At 37.2% G+C, this 25,190-nt stretch overlaps 2 protein-coding genes across 2 annotated transcripts; one reads left to right on the forward strand and one right to left on the reverse strand.

Moving 5' to 3' along the window:
- Positions 1–421: 421 nt before the first annotated feature.
- LOC139900784 (uncharacterized) lies at positions 422–2,888 on the forward strand. Its single transcript, XM_071883536.1, has 5 exons — positions 422–948; positions 1,674–1,872; positions 2,083–2,147; positions 2,232–2,442; positions 2,526–2,888. Exons 1-5 carry the CDS (start codon positions 422–424, stop codon positions 2,886–2,888), a joined length of 1,365 nt encoding a protein of 454 aa, XP_071739637.1.
- Positions 2,889–3,315: 427 nt separating this feature from the next.
- Positions 3,316–4,899, reverse strand: LOC139900785 (LIM domain-containing protein PLIM2b). Its single transcript, XM_071883537.1, has 5 exons — positions 4,765–4,899; positions 4,361–4,460; positions 4,224–4,246; positions 4,032–4,121; positions 3,316–3,669 (listed from the first exon to the last, which is right to left on the reverse strand). Exons 1-5 carry the CDS (start codon positions 4,897–4,899, stop codon positions 3,316–3,318), a joined length of 702 nt encoding a protein of 233 aa, XP_071739638.1.
- Positions 4,900–25,190: the final 20,291 nt, after the last annotated feature.

The raw sequence follows: 25,190 nt of genomic DNA on the forward strand, positions 1-25,190 counted from the left end.
GTGATGACTTAAATCCTCAAAAAATCAAATCAACCATAATAAAATTCCATGTATATATATACATTATTAAATCTCTCCTAGTAACTTTAAAGAATATAAAAACAATTATCGATGCATGACAATGGGGTCACACTAAGACAAAATAGTGAAAAGTGGTGAAATATATTGATTTTCCTACGAAATATAAAGTCGGTCAGTGAAGTTATCATATTTTCGTTGGGGTCACGTGCCCCCATAGGGGAACACGTGGCTCCGCCACTATTTAGACCCATTATATAGCCCGTTTATGTAACGTCTCAAATGGGTTGATGGGTTGTTTTGGGTCAAATGGGTCGAATTTGGCAGCTTTAATTTTGGGTCAATTTTTTTTTTCAATTTTATGTCCTAATCTGACTAACATATCTCATTGTGCATGCAGTCTATGTTTTCAAGTCAACCAATTTTGCAATTCCAAACAAAAGAGGTTTATGATTTCCCTCTTGACTGCAATACATGGAACAAAACACCAATTTGTCAGAAAAACTACCCAACAACTCACAACAATCTATACCGTACATCTGTCAAGACATGTCCTGATTACTTTCGTTGGATCCATGAAGATTTACGTCACTGGAAAAATACAGGAATCACTAGAGACATGGTTGAAAGAGCACAATCAACAGCACATTTTCAACTAGTAATCGTTAATGGAAAAGCGTACGTAGATAGATTCAGAAAGTCAATTCAGACTCGCGATTTTTTCACATTATGGGGGTTTCAACAATTGTTAAGACGGTATCCTGGTAGAGTACCTGATCTTGAACTTATGTTTAATTGTGATGATAGACCAGTGTTCAACGTAAAGCAGTACTTCAAGAAACCCAACCCTGGGCCCCCACCGTTGTTTAAGTATTGTTCTGATCCTTGGAGCTTGGATATCGTCTCACCCGATTGGTCGTTTTGGGGATGGTAAGTAATTATCTTATCGTGTAGCAAAATTTTTCACATTATACACTATACATAATACTATACCTGGCAAACGGGTCGCGTTGGGTCAAAGATCAAATGAGTTTGGGTCGAAACGGGTCGAAATTAAAATGGATCGAACGGGTTGGGTCGAGACCCGGGTTGGTTGGGTCAAGACCCGGGTCGGTTGGGTCGGGCTAGTAAAATTGTTCTTATTTGTATTTTTTGATGTATCTCTTCCGAACGCGCGCCCTGAAAAAGGGGCGTCGAAAACGCGCCTCGCGCTGGTCAAAAACGCGAGTGAAAAATGCGCATAAAAATATGCGACGAAAACGCGCGTTGAAAACTAATTGTTGCTATGTTGAGTGTCATTTTACGTCAGTGCCGGTTGGTTCTGTTCATTATTGGTGATATTTTGGTAATCTCTTTTTTTTATCTGATGCTGACGTCACAACATGACGTCATTATTTTCTTTTTAGTTTCTTTTTTTGAAAAGATACTTTTTTCAAGGTTTAAGGTAGATAGCAATATCATATGTCCTGAAGCAACGCGCTAGCCACTCTCTACTCGTTATGTAGTATATACTCATATGTCTCTAGTGAGACTTCAAACTACAGTTTATTGACTAATGAGATGCATTATTTAGATGTTTATATATGATACTAATACAAGTTATTTTATAGATTATTTTATGTTAATCTATAAGAAGTTTGATAATATTAAAATAGGCCAGAAACAAATCAAAAGCCATGGGAAATTACACTGAAGAACATTAAAGAAGGAAATAAGAAAGTGAAATGGAAAGACAGAGTACCTTATGCTTATTGGAAGGGTAATCCTCATGTTTCTCCTATTAGAGCTGATCTTATCAAGTGCAATATTAATCATACATCGCATACCGATTGGAATACGCGTTTGTATTTTCAGGTAATTATTTCGTAGTTTCTTATTATATTATTTCGTAATTGAGGTTTTTGTGGTGAGGTTCTTGCTGTAAAAGTTGTTTGGTATCGTTGTACTTGCTAGCTGTTACAGTTAATGTTGTTAGGGTCGTTTGGTGTCCTTGTATTAAAAAAAGTTCATATCTAAGATGATCAATTCATGTATTATGTATTATCATTTGAGTGTTTGAAACAGAACTGGGAAAATGAATCTGCACAAGGATACAAGCATTCAAATGTTGAAGATCAATGTACTCACAGGTAACTAATATTAATATTATAGCTGATATAAAACAGTTTAGATTATATGTGAAATTTTGATCTTTTGACTAAATTTATGGGCAGGTATAAGATATACGTTGAAGGATGGGCATGGTCCGTTAGTGAGAAGTACATATTAGCATGTGATTCGCCAACGTTATATGTGACCCCACATTACTACACATTCTTTGCAAGGGGGTTGGAACCACTCGAGCATATTTGGCCAATTCGAGAAACTAACAAGTGCAAATCTCTTAAGTTTGCCGTTGAATGGGGCAACAATCATACCTCAAAGGTGAGATTTTGATCGTGTTCGTTAAGGGTATTTTGGTCATTTTAAGAAAGAACATATAATCTGTAATATGATGCTTCCATTAGGCACAAGAGATGGGTGAGGCTGCAAGCCGGTTTGTACATGAAGACATGAAGATGGATTATGTTTATGATTACATGTTACATCTATTGACTGAATACGCTAAGCTCTTGAAGTTTAAACCTGTGGTCCCTACGAAAGCAGTAGAGTTATGTTCGGAGTCAATGGTATGCTTTGCAGACGGAAAATGGAGGAAGTTCATGGAGGAATCACTCGTGCGGGCCCCAACAGATACGTTCCCATGTACGATGCCTCCACCATACGACCCGTTGACTCTTATACGTATATTAGATAACAGAACAAGAGCGATAAAACAAGTTGCAATGTGGGAAGATGAATATTGGAAGAATAAAAGCTTAAACTATTGACCATATTTTTTGGTCAAAAATTTGAAGTAGTATTGTCGTTTTATTCATAGCTTCAGAGGTTATGTACATGTAGAATGGGTAATTTTTAACCCATGTATGTGAAAATGGGTTGCTTTTTGTTGAATTTTGCTACTATCATGTCTAGAGAGAATGCATTATTTGGGTAAATGTTATGTTTGATCTGTGAATTGAAGTTGAGACAATACAAAAGAAAATAAATATACATCTTTATTGCAAAAAGTTCATGTAACTAATGATATTGAACATATGACACATATTTCCAAGATAGTTCCTTGATTTATAATTGAATTTTATAAGACTACACATTATAATCTCAATGGTGAAGAAAAAAAAAGTTCTTGAGAAAATTACATTTAACAAAGAAACCAAGATATAGAATTTTGTGTATGTATAATGTATTGTTTTTTTAAGTATCTTTAGGACTATTGTCTTCTGGTGGCTTCTCCTCCTCCTCCGGTGGCGGTGGTTCTGGCTGACTCTCCTCTTCCTCCGCTCCTCCTCCGCCATTATCTCCGCCGCCACCACCTTCCTCCTCTGGCGGTGGTGGGTCCGGTGCAACATCTTCTGGTTTTGCATTGCTCTTTCTATTTGCAGCCTCAAGGACATGAGTGTAATTTCCTTTTTCCATAAAGAGTTGAGCAAAATGGTGTTTGCAGTATAGGACACCATCAAGTGCAGCATATGATGAGTGCGTAAGAGGACAGCCGCCATGAGCACATTTGAAGCATAGTTTGTGGTATGGTTCACCTTCCATCGTTATCTATAAACGTCCATAATTAGTCTTTCAGTTTATTATCAAATATTTCAATTTGGCCCGGTGGAAAAGACCTGGTCTCTAAGGGTGGAAATACTTAAAGGTCTCAAGTTTGAATCCTAGGAGCAAAAAAGTATACCCCTTTGTCGCAACAGATATTCACCCACGTCGACTTCGGCCTACCAGCAAAGCGGCTGGTAGCCCTGGGATTATTCGGCTCGCAAAACGGGTCAGATACGTCAGATACCCAAAATAACCCAATTGTCTTTTTTTTTTTTTTTTTTTTTTTTTTGAGTTTTGGCTTTGCGATATAGAAGCATGGTTGTAATGAGAGAAAAAAACTACAAATATCAAAGAAATGTACGAACCTTTTCGAGGGGGTAGACAGTTTTGTTACATTGTCTGCATTTGTCTTGGGTACCAGAGAACAAAGATGACAGTTTGCTTGGAGCCCTTGACTGCATCGTCATCAATTTAATTTCAAAATATTCTTAAGAATATCCTCAACTTAAGGTTATATCTCTAAATAAAAATAGAACAAAATTATGTGATTAACGTACCGTGTTTTCTCTATCCGGTTTCGCTGCTAAAGTTGGATAAAATTTGTAAAATCAATATCATTCAAGATAATAAAGTTAGTAAAAAGAAATTATTTATAGACATGTGTATGTATGCATAATGTTGTTAAAGGTCTTGCCTGTTTGAAAATTCTTGCTAAAATTTCCAGATTCCTTGAAGAGTTGTTCAAAGTGAGGCTTGCAGTAAAGGACTCCATCCATGGATGAGTAGCTATTCATCTGCAATAGAATGTCATACGTTAAAAAGTCAATGTTTGACTTTTTATGGTCAAACTAGTTGTTTCTTAACAATGACATGAAAAAGTTTATTTGCGTACAGAATCTTAATAAATTAACATGATTAGTTATACGAAAAAGATGTATACACGAATTAAGAAACTTTTTAAAAGTTATATATCTCTTATAATAAACGAGAACAAACGATTGAAAACTAATTAATGTCTCCGAGATGTAAATCATAAACCAGCGAAAAACGAAGAAAACATAAAGATTGAAGACACAGAAAAAGATATGGGAAACGAACCGAAAGAGTGCCTTTACAATGGGTGCATCTAAAACAAGATTTATGATAAGTAATCCCATCAACAGACAATAAATCAACAAAATAAACAGTCTTATCACAAGTCTTGCATTTATCCAATGTTCCTGTGAATGACATTGTCTTTTCTTCTTAATCTTAATCTTAATAATTATTATTATAATATGCAAAAATATTATCAATCCTAATGAGGGGAAAAGTACCCAGCAGAATTGGGTTGCAAATAACTAATTAAATGATGATTAAAGGAAAATAATATCTGGTTGTGTTGAAAATGCATTTCATTGTGTTCTGTATTTTTTTCTGAAATGGATTGTGGACAATAATTAGATTGAATCAGTGAAATAATAACACCTGACTGACTGGAGATCCTAATAATTTTGAAGCTAATATACGATAATTACGGGAAAAACAATGGTGTTCTAATTTTGAGTTTTGATCGGTCCAAAATAAAACAGGAATCATATCTTTGTTGGCCAATAAGCATCGCACGTAACATATATATACTCCTTAATATATTAACAAGGTGTCAAACATGTATAGTTAAAGTTGGCAGTTGAAAGTTATGGAGCATCTACATAAATTTTTTCATGATCAAATCTCAATAAATTTTCAAAATTCGATTAAGATTTGACACACCATGGCGAGTCCAGTATTCAGTTTTACATTGTCCAACTCGAAAGGCGTTAGGATGTTACAAGATGTAGATATATCACTAGGGTAACATCTTAAAGTGGATACGAAAAAGGTCAAAAACGCTCAAATCGTGATACGTTAATTATATCGCCTACATCTGATTCAATAAAGATTCGTCGTCCTTACATAACCTAAACATGAAAAAGGTCATCCGTTTATTGTTTATAATGTATCATTTAGCATGTTCAAATCCAAGCATTATTTAAGATTACGGTCGATTCAACGCCAAATCTTTTTTCAAAGAGCTAAAAGTGTAAACTTAGGTGTGTCCAAACTTAGGTATGTTGGTATAAAAACATCAATCCCAAGTCTTAAAACCGGGTTTCTAGATAATCTTTGCTGTGTCCTAATTTTTGAAGCTGGGATGGTATTATAAAGACAAAATTGCGCCAATGGTCCATGATGTTTGTATTAAATAGCAAGGCAAACCTTTATATTTTTTTCCAGCGTAGATGACCCTAAACTATCCACTTTCGACATCGTTGACCCAAACACTATAACCCGTTAGTTTTCTTGACGTTAAGTGCGATCACATGCTCAAAATGTGAGAGCATTTTCGTCCACACACAAATTACGTTGTTGGGAATTAAACGGCAGTTGTTTAACCTTGGGCACTGTTTCATCCAAACTAAAGCGTTCGACTTCTATATCGGCTCTTGCCATAACAAAGAAAAAACAAACATTAAAAATAGTTGCCTCTCGATAGCATGAACATGGAAAACTTATCTGTTTACTCAACAAACTGTGTTTAATGTAGTAGAATTTTCTTAAAATATAATATTGTTATTTAAAACTCATGAATTAAATATGATAGTTACCTTTATATACATGTATTAATTAATTATATAATTATATAATCCGATTTATAAGAGCATTCCCAACAATGAAGTATCTCTTCAGATTAACATACTGTTACATCAGCGCCACATCACTATTTTCTTCTCATTTCCTTTCTATCACTAACCCATCACATATCACTTCCAACCATCACACTCTTTCTCAACCACTAAAAATAAATAATTCAAACCACAATAAAGCAAAATGTACAAGTTATTAAAACCATTTTTTTCATGATAAATTATACTTGAAGAAGACAAATGGTTGGCGACATGAAATAGTCAGTTGATTGGCGATGTATATCCAATAGTTGTGTGACATTGGCATGAGATTGGCATAATGTAGGATCGTGTAAACAAGATAAATTATCTAATCTTCAATATCGAGTGTGGAAAAACTCGATATTGGGTTTTATACTCAAATCGCACAATTAACCTTTGATCTTAATGTATTATAAGACTTTAGAACGATTAAGATCGACCAAAACCAATGCTAGAGAACCAGGGAATCGGATTGGACACTTTAGGATGTTTTGGATTCGTAACCCTAACAATGAACCCGAAATTCCCATTATATACATGTAACATCCCGCATTTTTCCATTTACTTTTCCGTTATACTAATATAAAGTCCGTTATATGTTTATAACATCTCCCGTTGATACGCGTTTTAAATTATCTCGTTTAGGTAATTCCCGCACCCGAACGAAAGTTGAGGGACTAAACTTGACAAGGGATCAAACCCTTGACTAGGTCAAAGGGTCAAACCCCTTTCACCCATTCACTTTCATCTCCATCTCTCTCTTTCTCTCTAGCAAGAACACACTCTCAAAACCAAATTCATTCAATCATCATCTAAATTCGATCTAGGAGGCTTACAACAAAATAAACTACATATTTGTGATCCTCTCTTCATCCTCTTCATTTTGGTACCAACTTCATCTCATTTGGGTAACTTTCTAAAATCACTAGATTTTGTGTTCTTGAAGTTTTTAACTTATAAAAGTGTTAATTAGTGTCTATGGCTCAAGTCTAACATGAATATATGATTTATATGCTCGATCTCGTTGTTTTAGTGTAACTAGCATGAACTTGAATTTTGGTGTGTTGTTCTTGAATTTTGGATGATCATATGTTGTTAGATGTTAAAAGTTGATGTTTTAATTGTGTTACTAGCATCACTAGCTTCAATTTGATGTGTAGGTTGCCTTAGAAAACTTCATGAACTTGATTATTGATTTTGGTGAATTTGGGTTAGGGTTTGATGAACTTGAAATGGACTTTTGATGCATTGAATGCCATGGATTATTATTGGTAAGTGTTTAGTTGGATTGTATGCTTGATTACCTTCGAAACGGCATATCATTCATGTAAATTGGTTGCCCGAATCATTGAATTGCATTTATGAACTTGTATGCGGTTAATGTTAAGCATTAGATGCGGTTTTGGTTGTTGTGATAGGTAGATTGATTGATGAAATGTGTTTAGTTGTTTTCCTCGTCAAATTACCTTCCCAACGGTATAAGATACTCGTCTTGATTGTTTGCGGATCATAAATGGTGATTGTTTGAAGTTAGGTTCGTGCATAAAACTTAAAAACTGCCAGAATTCTCTGCACAGGTATTGGCGCGGCGCGCCATATACCCGCGCGGCGCGCCGTTTGGGTCTGTCCAACTTGGTCAATTTTCGAATAATGTTTGCTATGCTACGCACCTCCGATTCACATGTAACTTGTCCTAGCATGCTCATACATGATTAAAAACCTCAGAAAAATAGTTCGGAACACGACCCGAACGTGTTGACTTTTTCGTTGACTTTGACCGACCAAAGTTTGACTTTTTGTCAAACTTAACCAAATGATTATGCAACCTTCCTAACTTGTTTATATACTTGTACCTTGCATGAAACTTGACAATTTGATTTCACTTGCTAAATAATCGAGTCGTAACGAGCCATAGGACTAATTGAACATCTTTGACCTATCGTATTTACCGTTATTAATACGACCTATTTGTTTAGGTCAAGACTAGCACTATCCTTCGCACACGTTATTTTGTGAAGTACTTTACTACTCGTGCACTCAAGGTGAGATCATAGTCCCACTTTTACTCTTTTTGAACTTACATTTGGGATGAGAAAACATAAACATTTCTTTACTAAGTGAACACAAGTACAGGAAAACAAACATTCTACATACGAGTTTAGAACAAAATCCTCAATTCGATTATCATTAGTTACACTTGCCGGGTGTAAGCGAGAACTTATGTTATATGGATCCATATGGGTTTGACAAACCCTCATTCAAACGGTTCGCTACCGTTTACGAATGAAATATATTTTCGAGAAACAGTGTATGTTCTAGCACTAAGTGATGGGGTTCAATGGAAGGAAACGTTAAGCATTGATAATTGGGTGCTCGTGAAACAAACTTTTGGAATGTATTACTATTATTTCATTGATGCAAATCTTGTGGTTCACTTGTACTTACTTACTTAAACCTATGATTTCACCAACGTTTTCGTTGACAGATTTCTATGTTTTTTTCTCAGGTCCTTGAACGATACATGATACATGCTTCCGCTCATTATTTTGATACTTGCATTGGATGTCGAGTATATATATGCATACATGGAGCGTCTTTTGGATACTTTTAAATTGTGTCGCATAAGTTTCATTTGTACTTAAAACTTTGTATCGTAACTTGTGGTGGAACTATTCTTGTAAACTTGAACAACCTTTACATTTGAAATGAATGCGACATATCTTTTGGTCAAACGTTGTTTTAAAGACTTATGACCACGTAACGGGACCTAAGTAGACGGCGCCGTCAATGACGATTTGGTCGGGTCGCTACAGATGGTATCAGAGCGTTGGTTGTAGGGATTTAGAGTTCATTAGTGTCAACCCCGAGTCATAGGGTACATTGGTGAGTCTAGACTACAACCGGCATATAGACTGGAAGTAGGAATTACCTGACTACTTGTGCATTTATACTCGAACGCTTCTACTCATATCTACTCTTAGTTCATCTTAATCTCACGTTGTTTAATTTGATTGACACGCCACCTTGACTATATGAAATGATGTCGAATGTACATATGAATCAGGGTAATATAATTTCCGGGATTATATTACGGTGACTCATATGAACGTTCCGACATTATGACATAAAGAATTTAAGGCGAGTCGAGGAAAAACTTCTCTTTATCTTTATTCTATATCACGGTTAGTATTATTGAGAATACTAATCAATGATAATCTTGTGTCTTGAAGGAACAATGGCTCCTCGTCGTGTACGCCGCAATGAAACTCCCGAACAAGCTCTCGAACGGATGATAGCTACCGCCGTAGATGCGGCCATGGCCGGTCACTCATCCAACAACAATAATAATAACAACCACAACAACAACAACAACAACAACAACAACAACAATGGAGCCGGAAACTCAAACGAGGGATGCTCCTATAAAGCTTTCATGGGGTGCAAACCTCACACTTTTGATGGAACCGGGGGACCGGTCGTGCTCACCCGATGGTTTGAGCAAACGGAAGCCGTCTTTAGCATAAGCGGTTGTCGGGACCAAGACAAGGTCAAATACTCCACTCACACTTTCTCCGGAATTGCTCTAACATGGTGGAACACCTATGTTCAATCGGTGGGTACCGATGAGGCTCATGCCCTCTCTTGGGCCGATCTAAAGGAAAAGATGATTGTTGAATATTTTCCGCGCGAAGAAACCCGAAAGCTTGAGGAAGAACTAAGAGCTTTGAAAGCGGTCGGAAACGGCCTTAAAGCTTATAATCAACGCTTCGCCGAACTATCCTTGATGTGTCCTAATCTTGTTAACCCCGAATCTCAAAGGATTGAGCTCTACATGCTCGGTCTTCCAAAAAGCATCAAACAAGGGGTGATGTCATCCAAACCCACTACTCATCAAGCCGCTATGAACATGGCTCGCCAACTAATTGAAACGGTTGACGAAATCGTAGTTCCGGCACCTAAGGCCGAGGATAAATCGGGCGGCAACAAAAGAAAATGGGAAGCTCCCCAATCAAGCAACAACAACTTTGCCAAGAAATCTTTCACTTCCGACGGCAAGAAGGGTTATGCCGGGAATCTACCTCTTTGCAACAAATGCAACAAACATCACTTTGGTGAATGTGGCAAGTTAATTTGCCACCGGTGCCAAGGAGTTGGTCATAAGGCCAACGATTGTAAAAGTGCCACTTCCGTTGCTCGAAAGTGGCCCAATGCACCAAAGACGGGCACTTGTTACGAATGTGGCCAAACGGGTCATTATAGAAATGCATGCCCAAAGAAGAAAGATAACCCCAATACGCGCGGCCGAGCTTTCAACATCAACACCGAGGAAGCCCGGGATGACACTGAACTAGTCACGGGTACGTTTCTTCTCAACAATTCTTATGTCTCTTGCTTATTCGACTCAGGTGCCGATAAATGCTTTGTATCCAAGACCTTGACTCATTCTTTTAGCACTCCACCTCTTCCATTAGATACCACTTATACCATTGAAGTGGCTAACGGGAAACTATTAAGTGCCAACACATATTACCGGGGGTGTACGTTAAACATTTTGGGTAAGGAATTTGAAATTGACTTGATACCCATGGAACTAGGAAGCTTTGATGTAATAATCGGTATGAATTGGTTAGTCAAAACGAAATCTCACATTCTTTGTGATCTTAACGCAATCCGAATTCCTATCGAGAATGGTGAACCTTTGATTGTCTATGGCGATAAGAGTTGCATCGGACTCAACCTCGTTTCGTGTATTAAAGTTAGAAAACTACTCCGTAAGGGTTGTTTTGCGATCCTTGCTCACGTTAAGAAAGTCGAGTCCGATGAGAAGCACATCGATGATGTGCCAATTGTTAGTGACTATTCCGATGTATTTCCCGACGAATTGCCGGGTCTTCCGCCTCATCGACCGGTTGAATTCCAAATCGATCTTATTCCGGGAGCCGCACCCGTAGCACGTGCACCATATAGACTCGCTCCATCTGAAATGCAAGAATTGCAAAGTCAAATCCAAGAACTACTTGACCGTGGTTTCATTCAACCTAGCCATTCACCATGGGGCGCTCCGATTTTATTCGTCAAGAAGAAAGACAGATCCCTACGAATGTGCATTGATTATCGTGAACTAAATAAATTGACGGTTAAGAACTGATATCCTCTTCCTCGCATCGATGACCTCTTTGATCAACTACAAGGGTCTTGTGTATATTCGAAAATCGATCTCCGCTCGGGTTATCATCAATTAAGGGTTAAGGGGGAAGATGTCTCCAAAACCGCTTTCCGAACTCGTTATGGTAGTTATGAATTTCTTGTAATGCCATTTGGTCTCACTAACGCACCGACGGTGTTCATGGATCTTATGAACCGCGTGTGCAAACCGTATCTTGACAAATTCGTTATCGTGTTCATCGATGATATTTTAGTCTATTCAAAAAGCGAAGAAGAACACGAGGAACACCTCCGACTTGTGCTTGAACTTTTAAGACAAGAACAACTCTATGCCAAATTCTCCAAGTGTGAATTTTGGTTGAAGGAAGTTCAATTTCTTGGTCATGTTGTAAGTGATCAAGGTATTAAAGTCGATCCCACAAAAATCGAAGCCATTAGTAAATGGGAGACTCCTACTACTCCTACTCACATTCGTCAATTCTTGGGTCTCGCCGGGTACTATCGTAGATTCATCGAAAATTTCTCTTTGGTTGCACGTCCTCTAACCGCATTGACTCACAAGGGAAAGAAATTCATTTGGGCGACCGAACATGAATCCGCATTCCAAATCTTGAAAACGAAGCTAACCACCGCTCCTATCTTGTCACTTCCCGAAGGCAATGATGACTTTGTTGTATATTGCGATGCCTCAAAACATGGTTTTGGGTGTGTATTGATGCAACGAACGAAAGTCATTGCTTATGCTTCTCGACAACTCAAAATTCATGAACGAAACTATACGACACATGATCTCGAACTCGGAGCCGTTGTCTTTGCACTTAAAATGTGGAGACACTATCTTTATGGAACCAAGAGTACTATCTTCACCGATCACAAAAGCCTTCAACACATTTTCGATCAAAAGCAACTAAACATGAGACAACGAAGGTGGATTGAAACCTTAAACGATTACGATTGCGAGCTTCGTTACCATCCCGGGAAGGCAAATGTAGTAGCCGATGCCTTAAGTCGAAAAGAAAGAGCGGTGCCTCTCCGTGTCCGAGCTTTAAACATCACCATTCACACCAACCTTAATAGCCAAATTCGGGTAGCCCAAGATGAGGCTCTCAAGGATGAAAACATCTCTCTCGAACACTTGAACGTCCTCACCTCTCGATTCGAAGTTAAAGAAACCGGACTCCGATATTTCGCCGGAAGAATTTGGGTGCCTAGTTATGGGGACCTACGAAGCCTTATTTTAGATGAAGCCCATAAGTCACGATACTCGATTCACCCCGGTGCCAATAAGATGTACCACGACCTTAAACAACTATATTGGTGGCCGAACATCAAAAGGGACGTAGCTACTTATGTTTCCAAGTGTTTGACATGTTCCAAAGTCAAAGCCGAACACCAAAGACCGTCCGGACTACTTCGACAACCCGAGATCCCGCAATGGAAGTGGGAAAGAATAACGATGGATTTTATCACCAAACTACCAAAAACGACGGGCGGTTATGATACCATTTGGGTTATTGTTGACCGTCTCACCAAATCCGCACACTTCCTGGCCATGAAAGAAACGGACAAAATGGAGAAACTTGCACAACTTTACATTAAGGAGATCGTAGCCCGACACGGTGTACCTTTATCGATTATCTCCGACCGAGATGGCCGTTTCGTTTCTAGATTTTGGCGTACATTGCAAGAAGTGTTGGGAACGCGTTTAGACATGAGCACCGCATATCATCCTCAAACCGATGGACAAAGCGAACGTACGATTCAAACCTTAGAGGACATGTTACGAGCTTGCGTGGTTGATTTCGGAAAAGCTTGGGACAAGCACTTACCTCTCGCCGAGTTCTCTTACAACAATAGTTATCACGCGAGTATTAAAGCCGCACCTTTTGAAGCGCTATATGGCCGCAAATGTCGTTCACCTCTTTGTTGGGCCGAAGTAGGCGACGTACAAATCACCGGACCCGAACTCATTCACGAAACCACCGAGAAGATCGTTCAAATCCGAGATAGGCTTCGGACGGCCCGGAGTCGTCAAAAGTGCTATACCGACAAAAGACGCAACGACCTTGAATTTCAAGTCGGTGATCGCGTCATGTTAAAAGTCGCACCTTGGAAGGGTGTAATCCGTTTTGGGAAACGCGGGAAGCTAAATCCGCGGTATATTGGTCCTTTCGAAATCTTGGAGCGTATTGGAACCGTTGCTTATCGTTTAGATCTTCCGCCTCAACTGAGTTCCGTACATCCTACCTTCCATGTATCTAACTTGAAAAAGTGTCTTGCCGAACCCGATATCGTCATCCCTCTCGAGGAACTTACTATTGATGACAAACTTCATTTTGTGGAGGAACCGGTTGAAATTGTGGACACCTCCGTCAAGACATTGAAACAAAGTCGAATCCCGATTGTTAAAGTTCGTTGGAATGCCAAAAGAGGACCCGAGTTTGCTTGGGAAAGACAAGATCAAATGCAAAGGAAGTATCCTCATCTATTCGTGAATTCGGAAATGCAAGATCTCGAGGAAGAAACAACGACTACTACGCCTACTTAAATTTCGGGACGAAATTTCTTTTAAGGAGTAGGTAATGTAACATCCCGCCTTTTTCCATTTACTTTTCCGTTATACTAATATAAAGTCCGTTATATGTTTATAACATCTCCCGTTGATACGCGTTTTAAATTATCTCGTTTAGGTAATTCCCGCACCCGAACGAAAGTTGAGGGACTAAACTTGACAAGGGATCAAACCCTTGACTAGGTCAAAGGGTCAAACCCCTTTCACCCATTCACTTTCATCTCCATCTCTCTCTTTCTCTCTAGCAAGAACACACTCTCAAAACCAAATTCATTCAATCATCATCTAAATTCGATCTAGGAGGCTTACAACAAAATAAACTACATATTTGTGATCCTCTCTTCATCCTCTTCATTTTGGTACCAACTTCATCTCATTTGGGTAACTTTCTAAAATCACTAGATTTTGTGTTCTTGAAGTTTTTAACTTATAAAAGTGTTAATTAGTGTCTATGGCTCAAGTCTAACATGAATATATGATTTATATGCTCGATCTCGTTGTTTTAGTGTAACTAGCATGAACTTGAATTTTGGTGTGTTGTTCTTGAATTTTGGATGATCATATGTTGTTAGATGTTAAAAGTTGATGTTTTAATTGTGTTACTAGCATCACTAGCTTCAATTTGATGTGTAGGTTGCCTTAGAAAACTTCATGAACTTGATTATTGATTTTGGTGAATTTGGGTTAGGGTTTGATGAACTTGAAATGGACTTTTGATGCATTGAATGCCATGGATTATTATTGGTAAGTGTTTAGTTGGATTGTATGCTTGATTACCTTCGAAACGGCATATCATTCATGTAAATTGGTTGCCCGAATCATTGAATTGCATTTATGAACTTGTATGCGGTTAATGTTAAGCATTAGATGCGGTTTTGGTTGTTGTGATAGGTAGATTGATTGATGAAATGTGTTTAGTTGTTTTCCTCGTCAAATTACCTTCCCAACGGTATAAGATACTCGTCTTGATTGTTTGCGGATCATAAATGGTGATTGTTTGAAGTTAGGTTCGTGCATAAAACTTAAAAACTGCCAGAATTCTCTGCACAGGTATTGGCGCGGCGCGCCATATACCCGCGCGGCGCGCCGTTTGGGTCTGCCCAACTTGGTCAATTTTCGAATAATGTTTGCTATGCTACGCACCTCCGATTCACATGTAACTTGTCCTAGCATGCTCATACATGATTAAAAACCTCAGAAAAATAGTTCGGAACACGACCCGAACGTGTTGACTTTTTCGTTGACTTTGACCGACCAAAGTTTGACTTTTTGTCAAACTTAACCAAATGATTATGCAACCTTCCTAACTTGTTTATATACTTGTACCTTGCATGAAACTTGACAATTTGATTTCACTTGCTAAATAATCGAGTCGTAACGAGCCATAGGACTAATTGAACATCTTTGACCTATCGTGTTTACCGTTATTAATACGACCTATTTGTTTAGGTCAAGACTAGCACTATCCTTCGCACACGTTATTTTGTGAAGTACTTTACTACTCGTGCACTCAAGGTGAGATCATAGTCCCACTTTTACTCTTTTTGAACTTACATTTGGGATGAGAAAACATAAACATTTCTTTACTAAGTGAACACAAGTACAGGAAAACAAACATTCTACATACGAGTTTAGAACAAAATCCTCAATTCGATTATCATTAGTTACACTTGCCGGGTGTAAGCGAGAACTTATGTTATATGGATCCATATGGGTTTGACAAACCCTCATTCAAACGGTTCGCTACCGTTTACGAATGAAATATATTTTCGAGAAACAGTGTATGTTCTAGCACTAAGTGATGGGGTTCAATGGAAGGAAACGTTAAGCATTGATAATTGGGTGCTCGTGAAACAAACTTTTGGAATGTATTACTATTATTTCATTGATGCAAATCTTGTGGTTCACTTGTACTTACTTACTTAAACCTATGATTTCACCAACGTTTTCGTTGACAGATTTCTATGTTTTTTTCTCAGGTCCTTGAACGATACATGATACATGCTTCCGCTCATTATTTTGATACTTGCATTGGATGTCGAGTATATATATGCATACATGGAGCGTCTTTTGGATACTTTTAAATTGTGTCGCATAAGTTTCATTTGTACTTAAAACTTTGTATCGTAACTTGTGGTGGAACTATTCTTGTAAACTTGAACAACCTTTACATTTGAAATGAATGCGACATATCTTTTGGTCAAACGTTGTTTTAAAGACTTATGACCACGTAACGGGACCTAAGTAGACGGCGCCATCAATGACGATTTGGTCGGGTCGCTACAATACACACAGCACGTGCAACCGTGCGGTTGCATCCTGTAACCGTGCGGTTGCCTAGTGTACCCGTACAGATGCATTCCTGCATCCGTGCGGTTGCATTCCAACAGTGAAAGTTAAACATTAAAGCATTTCAACTTGGTCGCAATGAACTCGGGGACTATAATTCACCTATAAACTCCCCCTAGGACCCAATTCATTAATATTAACCAATAAAATTTACTTTCACCTGCAATAGACAAATAACCAGGTAATCAAACAAATCCAATAACAAAAAGTTAAAACATTCACGTCACGTTATTACAACCATATCGAAATAAAATGAAAACAAACGTTCAAGTCCAAAGTTCGATAGTTTATAATCTAAAGATAAAACATTAAGCATGAATATCAAACGCATAACATGTGCGAACAACCCTGTTGAACTGAATGGCTTGTTCCATGTTTTGCAATTCATGGAAGATCGGGTGTCTCCGCAACACCTTGATATCATCCTTGCAAAGATTTCGGATCCACCTTGGATCGATAATCCTAATCTGGTCCAAGCTTCCACCAGATTCCAACAATATAACCGCTTCTTTAGTCCGCCCATCATAATACCACCATCTAAATCGCTTACCAAAGTTCTGTGGCATTTTACGAACCGGTGAATACCTCATAGTCCTTGCACGCTTATACTTAATAACTCTAACCCTGTTTCCCGTAGCTTGATCGATACGATATGAAGTTTTCGGAAACTGAGGCTCTAACACAGACCAACCATACTTGAACTCTTTCTTAATCTTGAAGTGCATCCACTCACCCTATCCATATGTCTCCCAGTATAACAACGGTAAGCGTGCTAGTTCCATCATCTCGAAGTATGGTAGCGTTTTGAGATCGACGACATGTTTGAAATAATCAACTCCATTCTCCCTTCTCACGGCATAACAATTCAGATCTTTCAAATATGTTCAACTGAGAATCTTTTCACCTGTAACCTTGCATGTTCTATCATAATACAACTTGTAGTTCGGTTCCAACGGTATCTTCTTGAACCACGTCTTTATACAGGATTTCTAATATTCCCTCCATTCCTGATTTTTCTATTTATTCACCGTCTCAAGTTTCTCACCTTCTTTGTTCACACCGGAAGACTTACCCTCCCCATCTGTTCGCTTCTCATCAACCTTACGATTCAAAACTTCATCATTCTGTTGTCTGAATAGTTCCTCAAACTATGGTAAGTCTTCTTCATCAACACTATCCGCAGTTTCCTCATCATCAGAAGCTTCTTCAATTATAACTTCTTCTGCACTATCATCACTGGTATGTCTGTTTCCACGCGTACCAGCAGTATTCGATGTTTTCTCAGCAGCAATCAACTGATCAACTTCAATACCAAACATCCTAGCTACCTCTTCATCCGTCATTGTATGTACAATTTCCCCCTCCTCCACATCGTAGTTCAGCGAGCTAATCACTGTACCTTGATTGTCCAAAAAATATGTTAACTTGTGGATATCAACAGACAGAGGTTTAGGAAAAAGTACCTCCTGGATCTGACTTACGTTCTCAGTCCCCTTAGATGAAGAGTCCGAAGAGAATTCGCTTTATGTAGACAAAAGATCATCATCTATATGCTCCATTTTCAAACGTATTGTCCCATCTTGGGAATCAGCCTCTAAATTTCCTTTAAACCTTCGATTACGACGATCCAAGCGTCTGATCCTCTTAGCTTGTTTTTCCGTTAGCTTCTTAAGATCAGCAGCATCTTTCCTCGATTTCTCAAGTTCACTTGTCAACGTGTTCACTTTAGCTTCCAACTCACCAACCACCTTTTTCTTTTCCTTATTCTTAGCCTTTATATCATCAATCTTATTCACTTAGCCGAGCACAGTAGCCTGGAGGCTTACAAAAGTAGGATCAGTAACAACAACAACAACCAAAGAATCGCTAGCTTGTGTTGAAACAACTGGTGGTGGTTGAACTTGCTGAGCTGGTTGAGTTGGTGGCACAAGAGGTGCTTGAGATTGTTGAGTTGGCTGGACCTCAGGCCTTAGTATAGCTGTTTGAGAAGCAGTATCACCACTCGATGAATCAACATTCTTTCTCACATGAGCCCTCTTCCTCTTCGGCCTCCTCAAAGGTTCATTCTCTGAAACCTCCCTCCTTTTCAATGACAACAATATATCACCACCTTCCGTCACATCAACCTCATTCTCCAAGCTATAATTATCCAAATTTTCTCCAGTCCTAGCCGACTGAGAACCAACTTCTTGTACCTCATCCTCTTCCTCCGTATCAGTTAACACATGAGCAATGTCCTCTTTACCCGAATCATTGTCATCGTTTCTCCACATCCTTGGATTCGGAGCTACATAATCATCCTTTAACAAATGTGTGAACAACGGATGGTTCGGTGGAGCAGGCTTACCCTTGTAAAAGATCATATGTCTCACAACCTCATCGGTCATGACGTTCAACTTAGTAAGATTCGAATCCTCCTTGACAAGCTCATTATGTTGAGAATTGATAACAAGCTGAAGAAATCGTGGATATAGCAAATAAGGATCAGTGATGTATGCGAGGTGGTGTATAAAATAGTTATATATTTATTATGAAAAACTATTAAATACGATACAATTTTACACAAGTTATTTATTTATTTATAGAGTGGATATACCTAAACCTTGCTACAACACTTATAGGCAGTGTACCTAATCGTACAGTAGTGTAGTTTTTAGTAAGTCCGGTTCGTTCCACAGGGAGACTTAGCCAAGTTTAACGCTATATTTTTTTTACCTATAATTGTAAAAATACAAAAATATATATAAGTAGTATTATTATTATAAAAGGGGGTTTTTACCGTTTAATGACCGGTTTGTCGATTTTAAAACTTTAGTCGCAGTTAAAACCTAATGTAAAATATTAAAAATAAATATAACTTAATTTAAAGCGTAAAGTAAATAATGATAATGAAATTGCGATAAATAAAAATGCGATAAATAAAAAGTACGACAATTAAAGAGTACGATAATTAAAAGTGCAATTAAATATAATGACAATAAATAAAAGTGCGATAATTAAAAGTGCAATTAAATATGAAATAAAGGAAATTAAATATGAAATAAAGGAATTATGCTTATTTAAACTTCCGTAATCATGATGTTTGACGTGTTGTTTTTAGTTTATTCCCATGGGTTAATTGTCCTTTGTCCTAGATTATTCGATATGTCCATACGGATTTGTCCATAGTAGTCCATCAATCATAATCATAAAGTGCGAAAGTCTTTGTCAAATTATTCTTATTCCCGAAGTCAAATATTCCAACTAATTGGGGATTCGAATTGTAACAAGGTCTTAATACTTTGTTTAATGAATACACCAGGTTATCGACTGCGTGTAGTCCAAGGTTTTACTACTTTGTTAACAATTACACCAATTACCCTTGAATGTAATCCACCCCTGTTTCAAAAAGTCTATTAACTATTAATCCAGTTCCGTATCAGGTAAAATGAACAATTATTGGTATCTATAGATATCCCGCCCACCGTGCCCAATCAAGCGTATGTGGTTATACATAAATACGTCAAATTATAAGTCTATATATTAAATCAACGAGGTATCATTTAGTTAATATAAAACCCATTAATAGTCCATAGTCTAATTTCCACAAGTGGCGTTCTTTTATCCAAACCCCAATTATGGTCCAAAGCCCAATTATGGTCCAAAGCCCAATTACCCAATTTTAATATTTAGCCCAACATCACGATTACTTCGGCATTAAATAAGCATAATAATAACTTAGCTATGAGACATTAATTTAAAAATAACATTAACCATAACTTACAGTGATTAAAAATAGCGTAGCGTTACACGGACAGAATTTCGACTTATACCTTTACAACATTCGCTAACATACCCTTATTATTAGAATTAAAATTAAAATTAAAATTAAAATTAATATATATATATATATATATATATATATATATATATATATATATATATATATATATATATATATATATATATATATATATATTTACGTTTGAGAGAAAGGAAAGAAAAAGATGGATATATTTGCTCAAAAACTGCGAAATTTATAGATGTGGCCTGTCACCTACTGCCATGCGATCGCATGGAAAATGTACTTCCAGGCCATGCGATCGCATGGCCACTTTTTCCAGCTCACAAGAGTTTGTTTCTTTCTTTGCAGACGTTTATAATATATAATATAATATATATATTAATTTTAAGAATTAATTATATATTATATTATATTCATGTGCATAGTTGACTCATAATTTTTAGTCCGTTGCGTCGAGTGTTGAGAGTTGACTTTGGTCCCGGTTCCGGATTTTCGAATGTCCTTGCGTATAATTTAATATCTTGTACTTTGCATTTCGCATCTTGTACTCTTGTAATTTTGAGACGTTTCTTATCAATAATTGGAATCACTTTGATTGTACTTTGTAATTTTGAGCTTTTTGGTCATTTGCATCTTCAGTTCGTCGAATCTGTCTTTTGTCTTCACCTTTTATTATTTAAATGAATATCTCTTGTAAATAGAACAATTGCAACTAAAAGCTTGTCTTTCTTGAGGGATAATGCTATGAAATATATGTTCATTTTTAGCATTATCAAATATTCCCACACTTGAGCGTTGCTTGTCCTCAAGCAATGTAGTCTTGAAATAAAAATACTAGAATCACTTCTTTATTCTTCACACTTTGTACATCAGTGATTTCTATACGGCGGTATAAATAATGGTAGTAACGATGTGGTTTACAGTCCCACATGACTATAAAATTTAGATCCCTTAAGGAAATTGGATCTTTATGAAAACATTTGATCTTTTGAAAATTAAATCTAGATTTTACCCTAGATAAGTTTTCCGGAATAACCCTTCACCGGTGTTTGCAAAATGTTTTTGTGGGTTTGGTGGGTTTCATATTTGAAAATTTTAGCTTAAAACTTGCGGTTTTGTGTCACCCACTTGGTAACCTTGTATTGGGAAAGCAACACGTCCAGCATACTTGCTCCGTATATTACCTTTCGGTAAACTACCGTCCGGTTGTAAAGGAAAGCGTTGAACAAGCAACTGTTAAAGCAATGTCCCCTGACATGCTTTTAATTATGGTCTATAACGTGTCGGATGCAATTACTATCCTTTGTAGGAGCAATAGTAAAGCTCACCCTATAGTTTTCGGTCTGGCACAAGGTCCTGTATTTGACCATACTATGCAACCACCTTTCTTACGGTTGACACCCGATTTGGTTCAGGTGACCTAATGAATTCCAGGTGAATTCCTAGGATTTTATGTTCAATGGTAATGAACGCATTAAAAATGGGTTTTTCAGAAAACAAATCGGATTCCATGAGTTTGTAATTCTCAATCTTTAAGGTCAATCTCTAGGATTAAGTAATATCAGTCTTAAAAGCTGATTTTTGATCTTTTAAGGAGATTATCCTTTCTGGGGGTCTGATTCATTAGTCTTATCAAGCTAATTTGCACGGTGCCCTCCCCATTTTACGAGACAGATCCTCTCATGGTTAGGATAAGTCTGACTACTTGGCGACCCTGTTTGATGCTGAGGTCCGTGGATTTCCTGCTGATTTTAGTGATGACTTTTCAAGATTTTTCGTCAACCTACAGCTGGTCTGGACGACAACTTCATGACCTAAATCAAGAAGCGCGTGTCTTTTTCGGAAGACTTTACTTCCTTTTAATGATGGAATTGATTCATCGTGTAGATCCATCTTTCTTTCAAATATATTACAGTAAATCGGGTAAAACTGATTAGTTTAGTTTAAAGCAAAAACAACTTCAGTTATTTGTACAAAAATATGTAATATATGTTAACTTGGTAAATTTTTCCCACACTTGGCTTTTATTTTCCTTTCTTTGCCTTTTTATTGTCCTCTATTCCATTTTAAATGAATTCTAATATTTTGGTTTGTTTCTCAATTTATGTCCTTTCCGAGGTAACAATAATTTCGGTGTTAACACCTAGTTTTATCGTTCATAAATATGTATAAACATGATTTTGAATTCATTTATTTGAAAATTTTGAAAATTTTTACTAGAATTGGGTAGTCAGTATATAAGACTAAGGCTGTTCTTTATTATCAGAGAGCACTAGATTCTAATACAACTACTGCGTTACTAGTATTTTTAATGGTAACCAAGTGTATAAGTCAAAAATTTTAAAAATCCGAAAGAATTTAACCCCTTCCCACACTTAAGATCTTGCAATGCCCTCATTTGCAAGAAATCAGTAACAATTTAAATTATTGAGGGTGTTTAGCGTAGAAAAATGATTAAATTTTACCAAAGTTTCAAAACATATTGGCGTTTGTTTGCTGAATGATAAATGGTGCACATCATTTGTTCATTCCGTCTTGTTGTTACATCACATTTGTTTTTCGTTTTGTCGTCAAAATTAGTAGCTTTTGCTGAACTTAATGCCAGTCTTTGAAAATGCGCTGTTTTACCCTGTTGTGTACAATTAACAATATACATATAATACAAATATAAACATGCATGGTAATTTGAAATGGGACTTAAAATCCCACTTTCAAATCAAATATGAAATATTAGTACAAAATAATAAAAATATTAAACAATACGTTAATGTATCACAATATCATATGTTTAAACATAAATAAAAATCATAAAAAGATAAAAATCATTGAAATCACCAACAGAACTATCAATCTGGATAGGGGTTCCAGTTCATGTCATCGTCCGGGTTCCATGGTTGGTGATAGGTGTACTGGTAGGCCTGGTTAGGGTCGTAGAGAGTATATGATGGTCTCATCTCGGGCTGGTGTGGAGGATAGTAAGCGGGTCGGGTCAGAACGTAGTGATCCTGAGGTGACAGCCGGCTCATAATCTGACGCTGATGATAGTCCCATCTATCATGCTGTCGTTGCCTGGAATGCTCGTAATCATTCCGGGCTTGCCACTGCTCCATCCGACAAAATCTCTCCGCGTTTGTCATATCTACCTCATCTACACGTTGGTAGACGTCAATCATAGCCTCCCTAATGACATCCCTAATGTCATCCGCTTCCTTCATTTCCTCATCTGAAACTCTCTCTACCTGAGGATGACTACCTTCATAGGGTACTGCCTGGTTGTGTCTGCTCTTTAATACCTTAGCACCCTGATAGACCTTCAATCCTAAAGGCTCAACCTGTTTCCTACATTCCAAAAGTGGACCCCCTTGGTTCCTATCTACACCTAAATACTCTCCAATGAGAGTAACAAAAATACCTCCTCCTATAATCCCCCCTTCCTGTATTCCTTCCACCATCTTAGACAAATACAAACCAACACAGTAGGGGATATTAACAAAGCTTCTTGGGTCTCGAATACACTTTAGGTAAAATAAATCATGTAAGGTCATTTTCTCCTTGTTGTGACCTCTCTGTGTAATCGAGTTAGCCAGAAATCTTTGAATTATACGAAGTTCGGCTTTGTTAATATGTAAGTAGGAGTGTTTTCCTCCCAGTTTAAAAACATTATAGTTTGACATACGCCTCCAGACAGCGTTCGCGTCAAAATTCCTATCTACCCTTTCACCACGATAAATCAAATTCATACAATCGGGTAGTAGTAATTCACTAGGAGTGTAAATCTATAATGCCCTGGCCATGTCCAGCATGGACATCCTGTACATCCTACGGCCAAGTATAAATCTAAGAAAACTTCTATCATCTAATCTATCTACATCTACATTTAATGCTATAGTACTCATTAGCTCAACACACCATTCCTTATATACAGGTCTACGAATGGTGAATAGACGTTCCCAATCGGTAAAAGAAGAACTGCCATACCTTTGAATCAGATGCTCCCTAACTGAGTTAGCTAGTTGGACCCTTTCCAAAGGATCCCAATCGATTATCCTTGGCACTTCTACATTTTTCGGTATTAGTTTGAATTTATTACTTTGATATGCCGAGTAATCCCTCCAGCTTTTATCGAATCTCAGATTAGGATGCAACGTGTGTTCAGGAATCGTTGGGTATTCTATTGGTAGATGTATCGAAAATACTGTGAAGGCATTAACAAATTGTAGCGGATCATAATAAGGTATGTGTTGATCAGGTTGTTGTTGTGGTTCCTGTTGTTGTTCCTGTTCAGGTTCATATTGCATTTCTGGTTCAGGTTCTGGAGCAGGTCGTCTAGATGATGATGATGAACCTCCAGTTTCAGTATTAGTAAATCTCTGCAAAACACATTAAACACAAAATTTGTGCATCCAAATATGCATTAGTGTTAGGAAAAAAACAAATTAACACAATTACAATAACATGTTAAATCAAAATTAAACTTATACACATTTTCATAATTTTAACAATTCTACACTTTTTCAAATAAGCATATATAAAAATGTATACAAAGTTCATAAGCATTTAACTTAAATAACATGTCAAAATAGTCATTACTAGCAATTAAACAAGTCTCAAATGGCAATTATATCAAATTAATCAAGTTCATGAATTTTGGACTTAAAAAGTCCACTTTAATTCTCAAAAATCATGTTTAGGATCAAAGTTTGGATCATTTAGCTACCTAAACATGTTACACTACTTAATTTAGCAATAATTCATGACAAAAATCGGCCATAACCTGTTTATATCAAAAAGCCTCAAATTGCTCAAGAACACAAACCCTAGATTCCTAAAATTTTTGAAGTTTTTGGCTTCAAATCATGTTAAATAGCATCAATCTAGGTTATACATGCATAAAATACTAACAATTTAACTCTAATTACACTAGAAACTAACAAAATCAAATCAGGTAAAATATATCTCAAGAACA

The sequence above is a fragment of the Rutidosis leptorrhynchoides genome, chromosome 3 (assembly GCF_046630445.1).
Source record: "Rutidosis leptorrhynchoides isolate AG116_Rl617_1_P2 chromosome 3, CSIRO_AGI_Rlap_v1, whole genome shotgun sequence".
Classification (NCBI taxonomy): domain Eukaryota; kingdom Viridiplantae; phylum Streptophyta; class Magnoliopsida; order Asterales; family Asteraceae; genus Rutidosis; species Rutidosis leptorrhynchoides.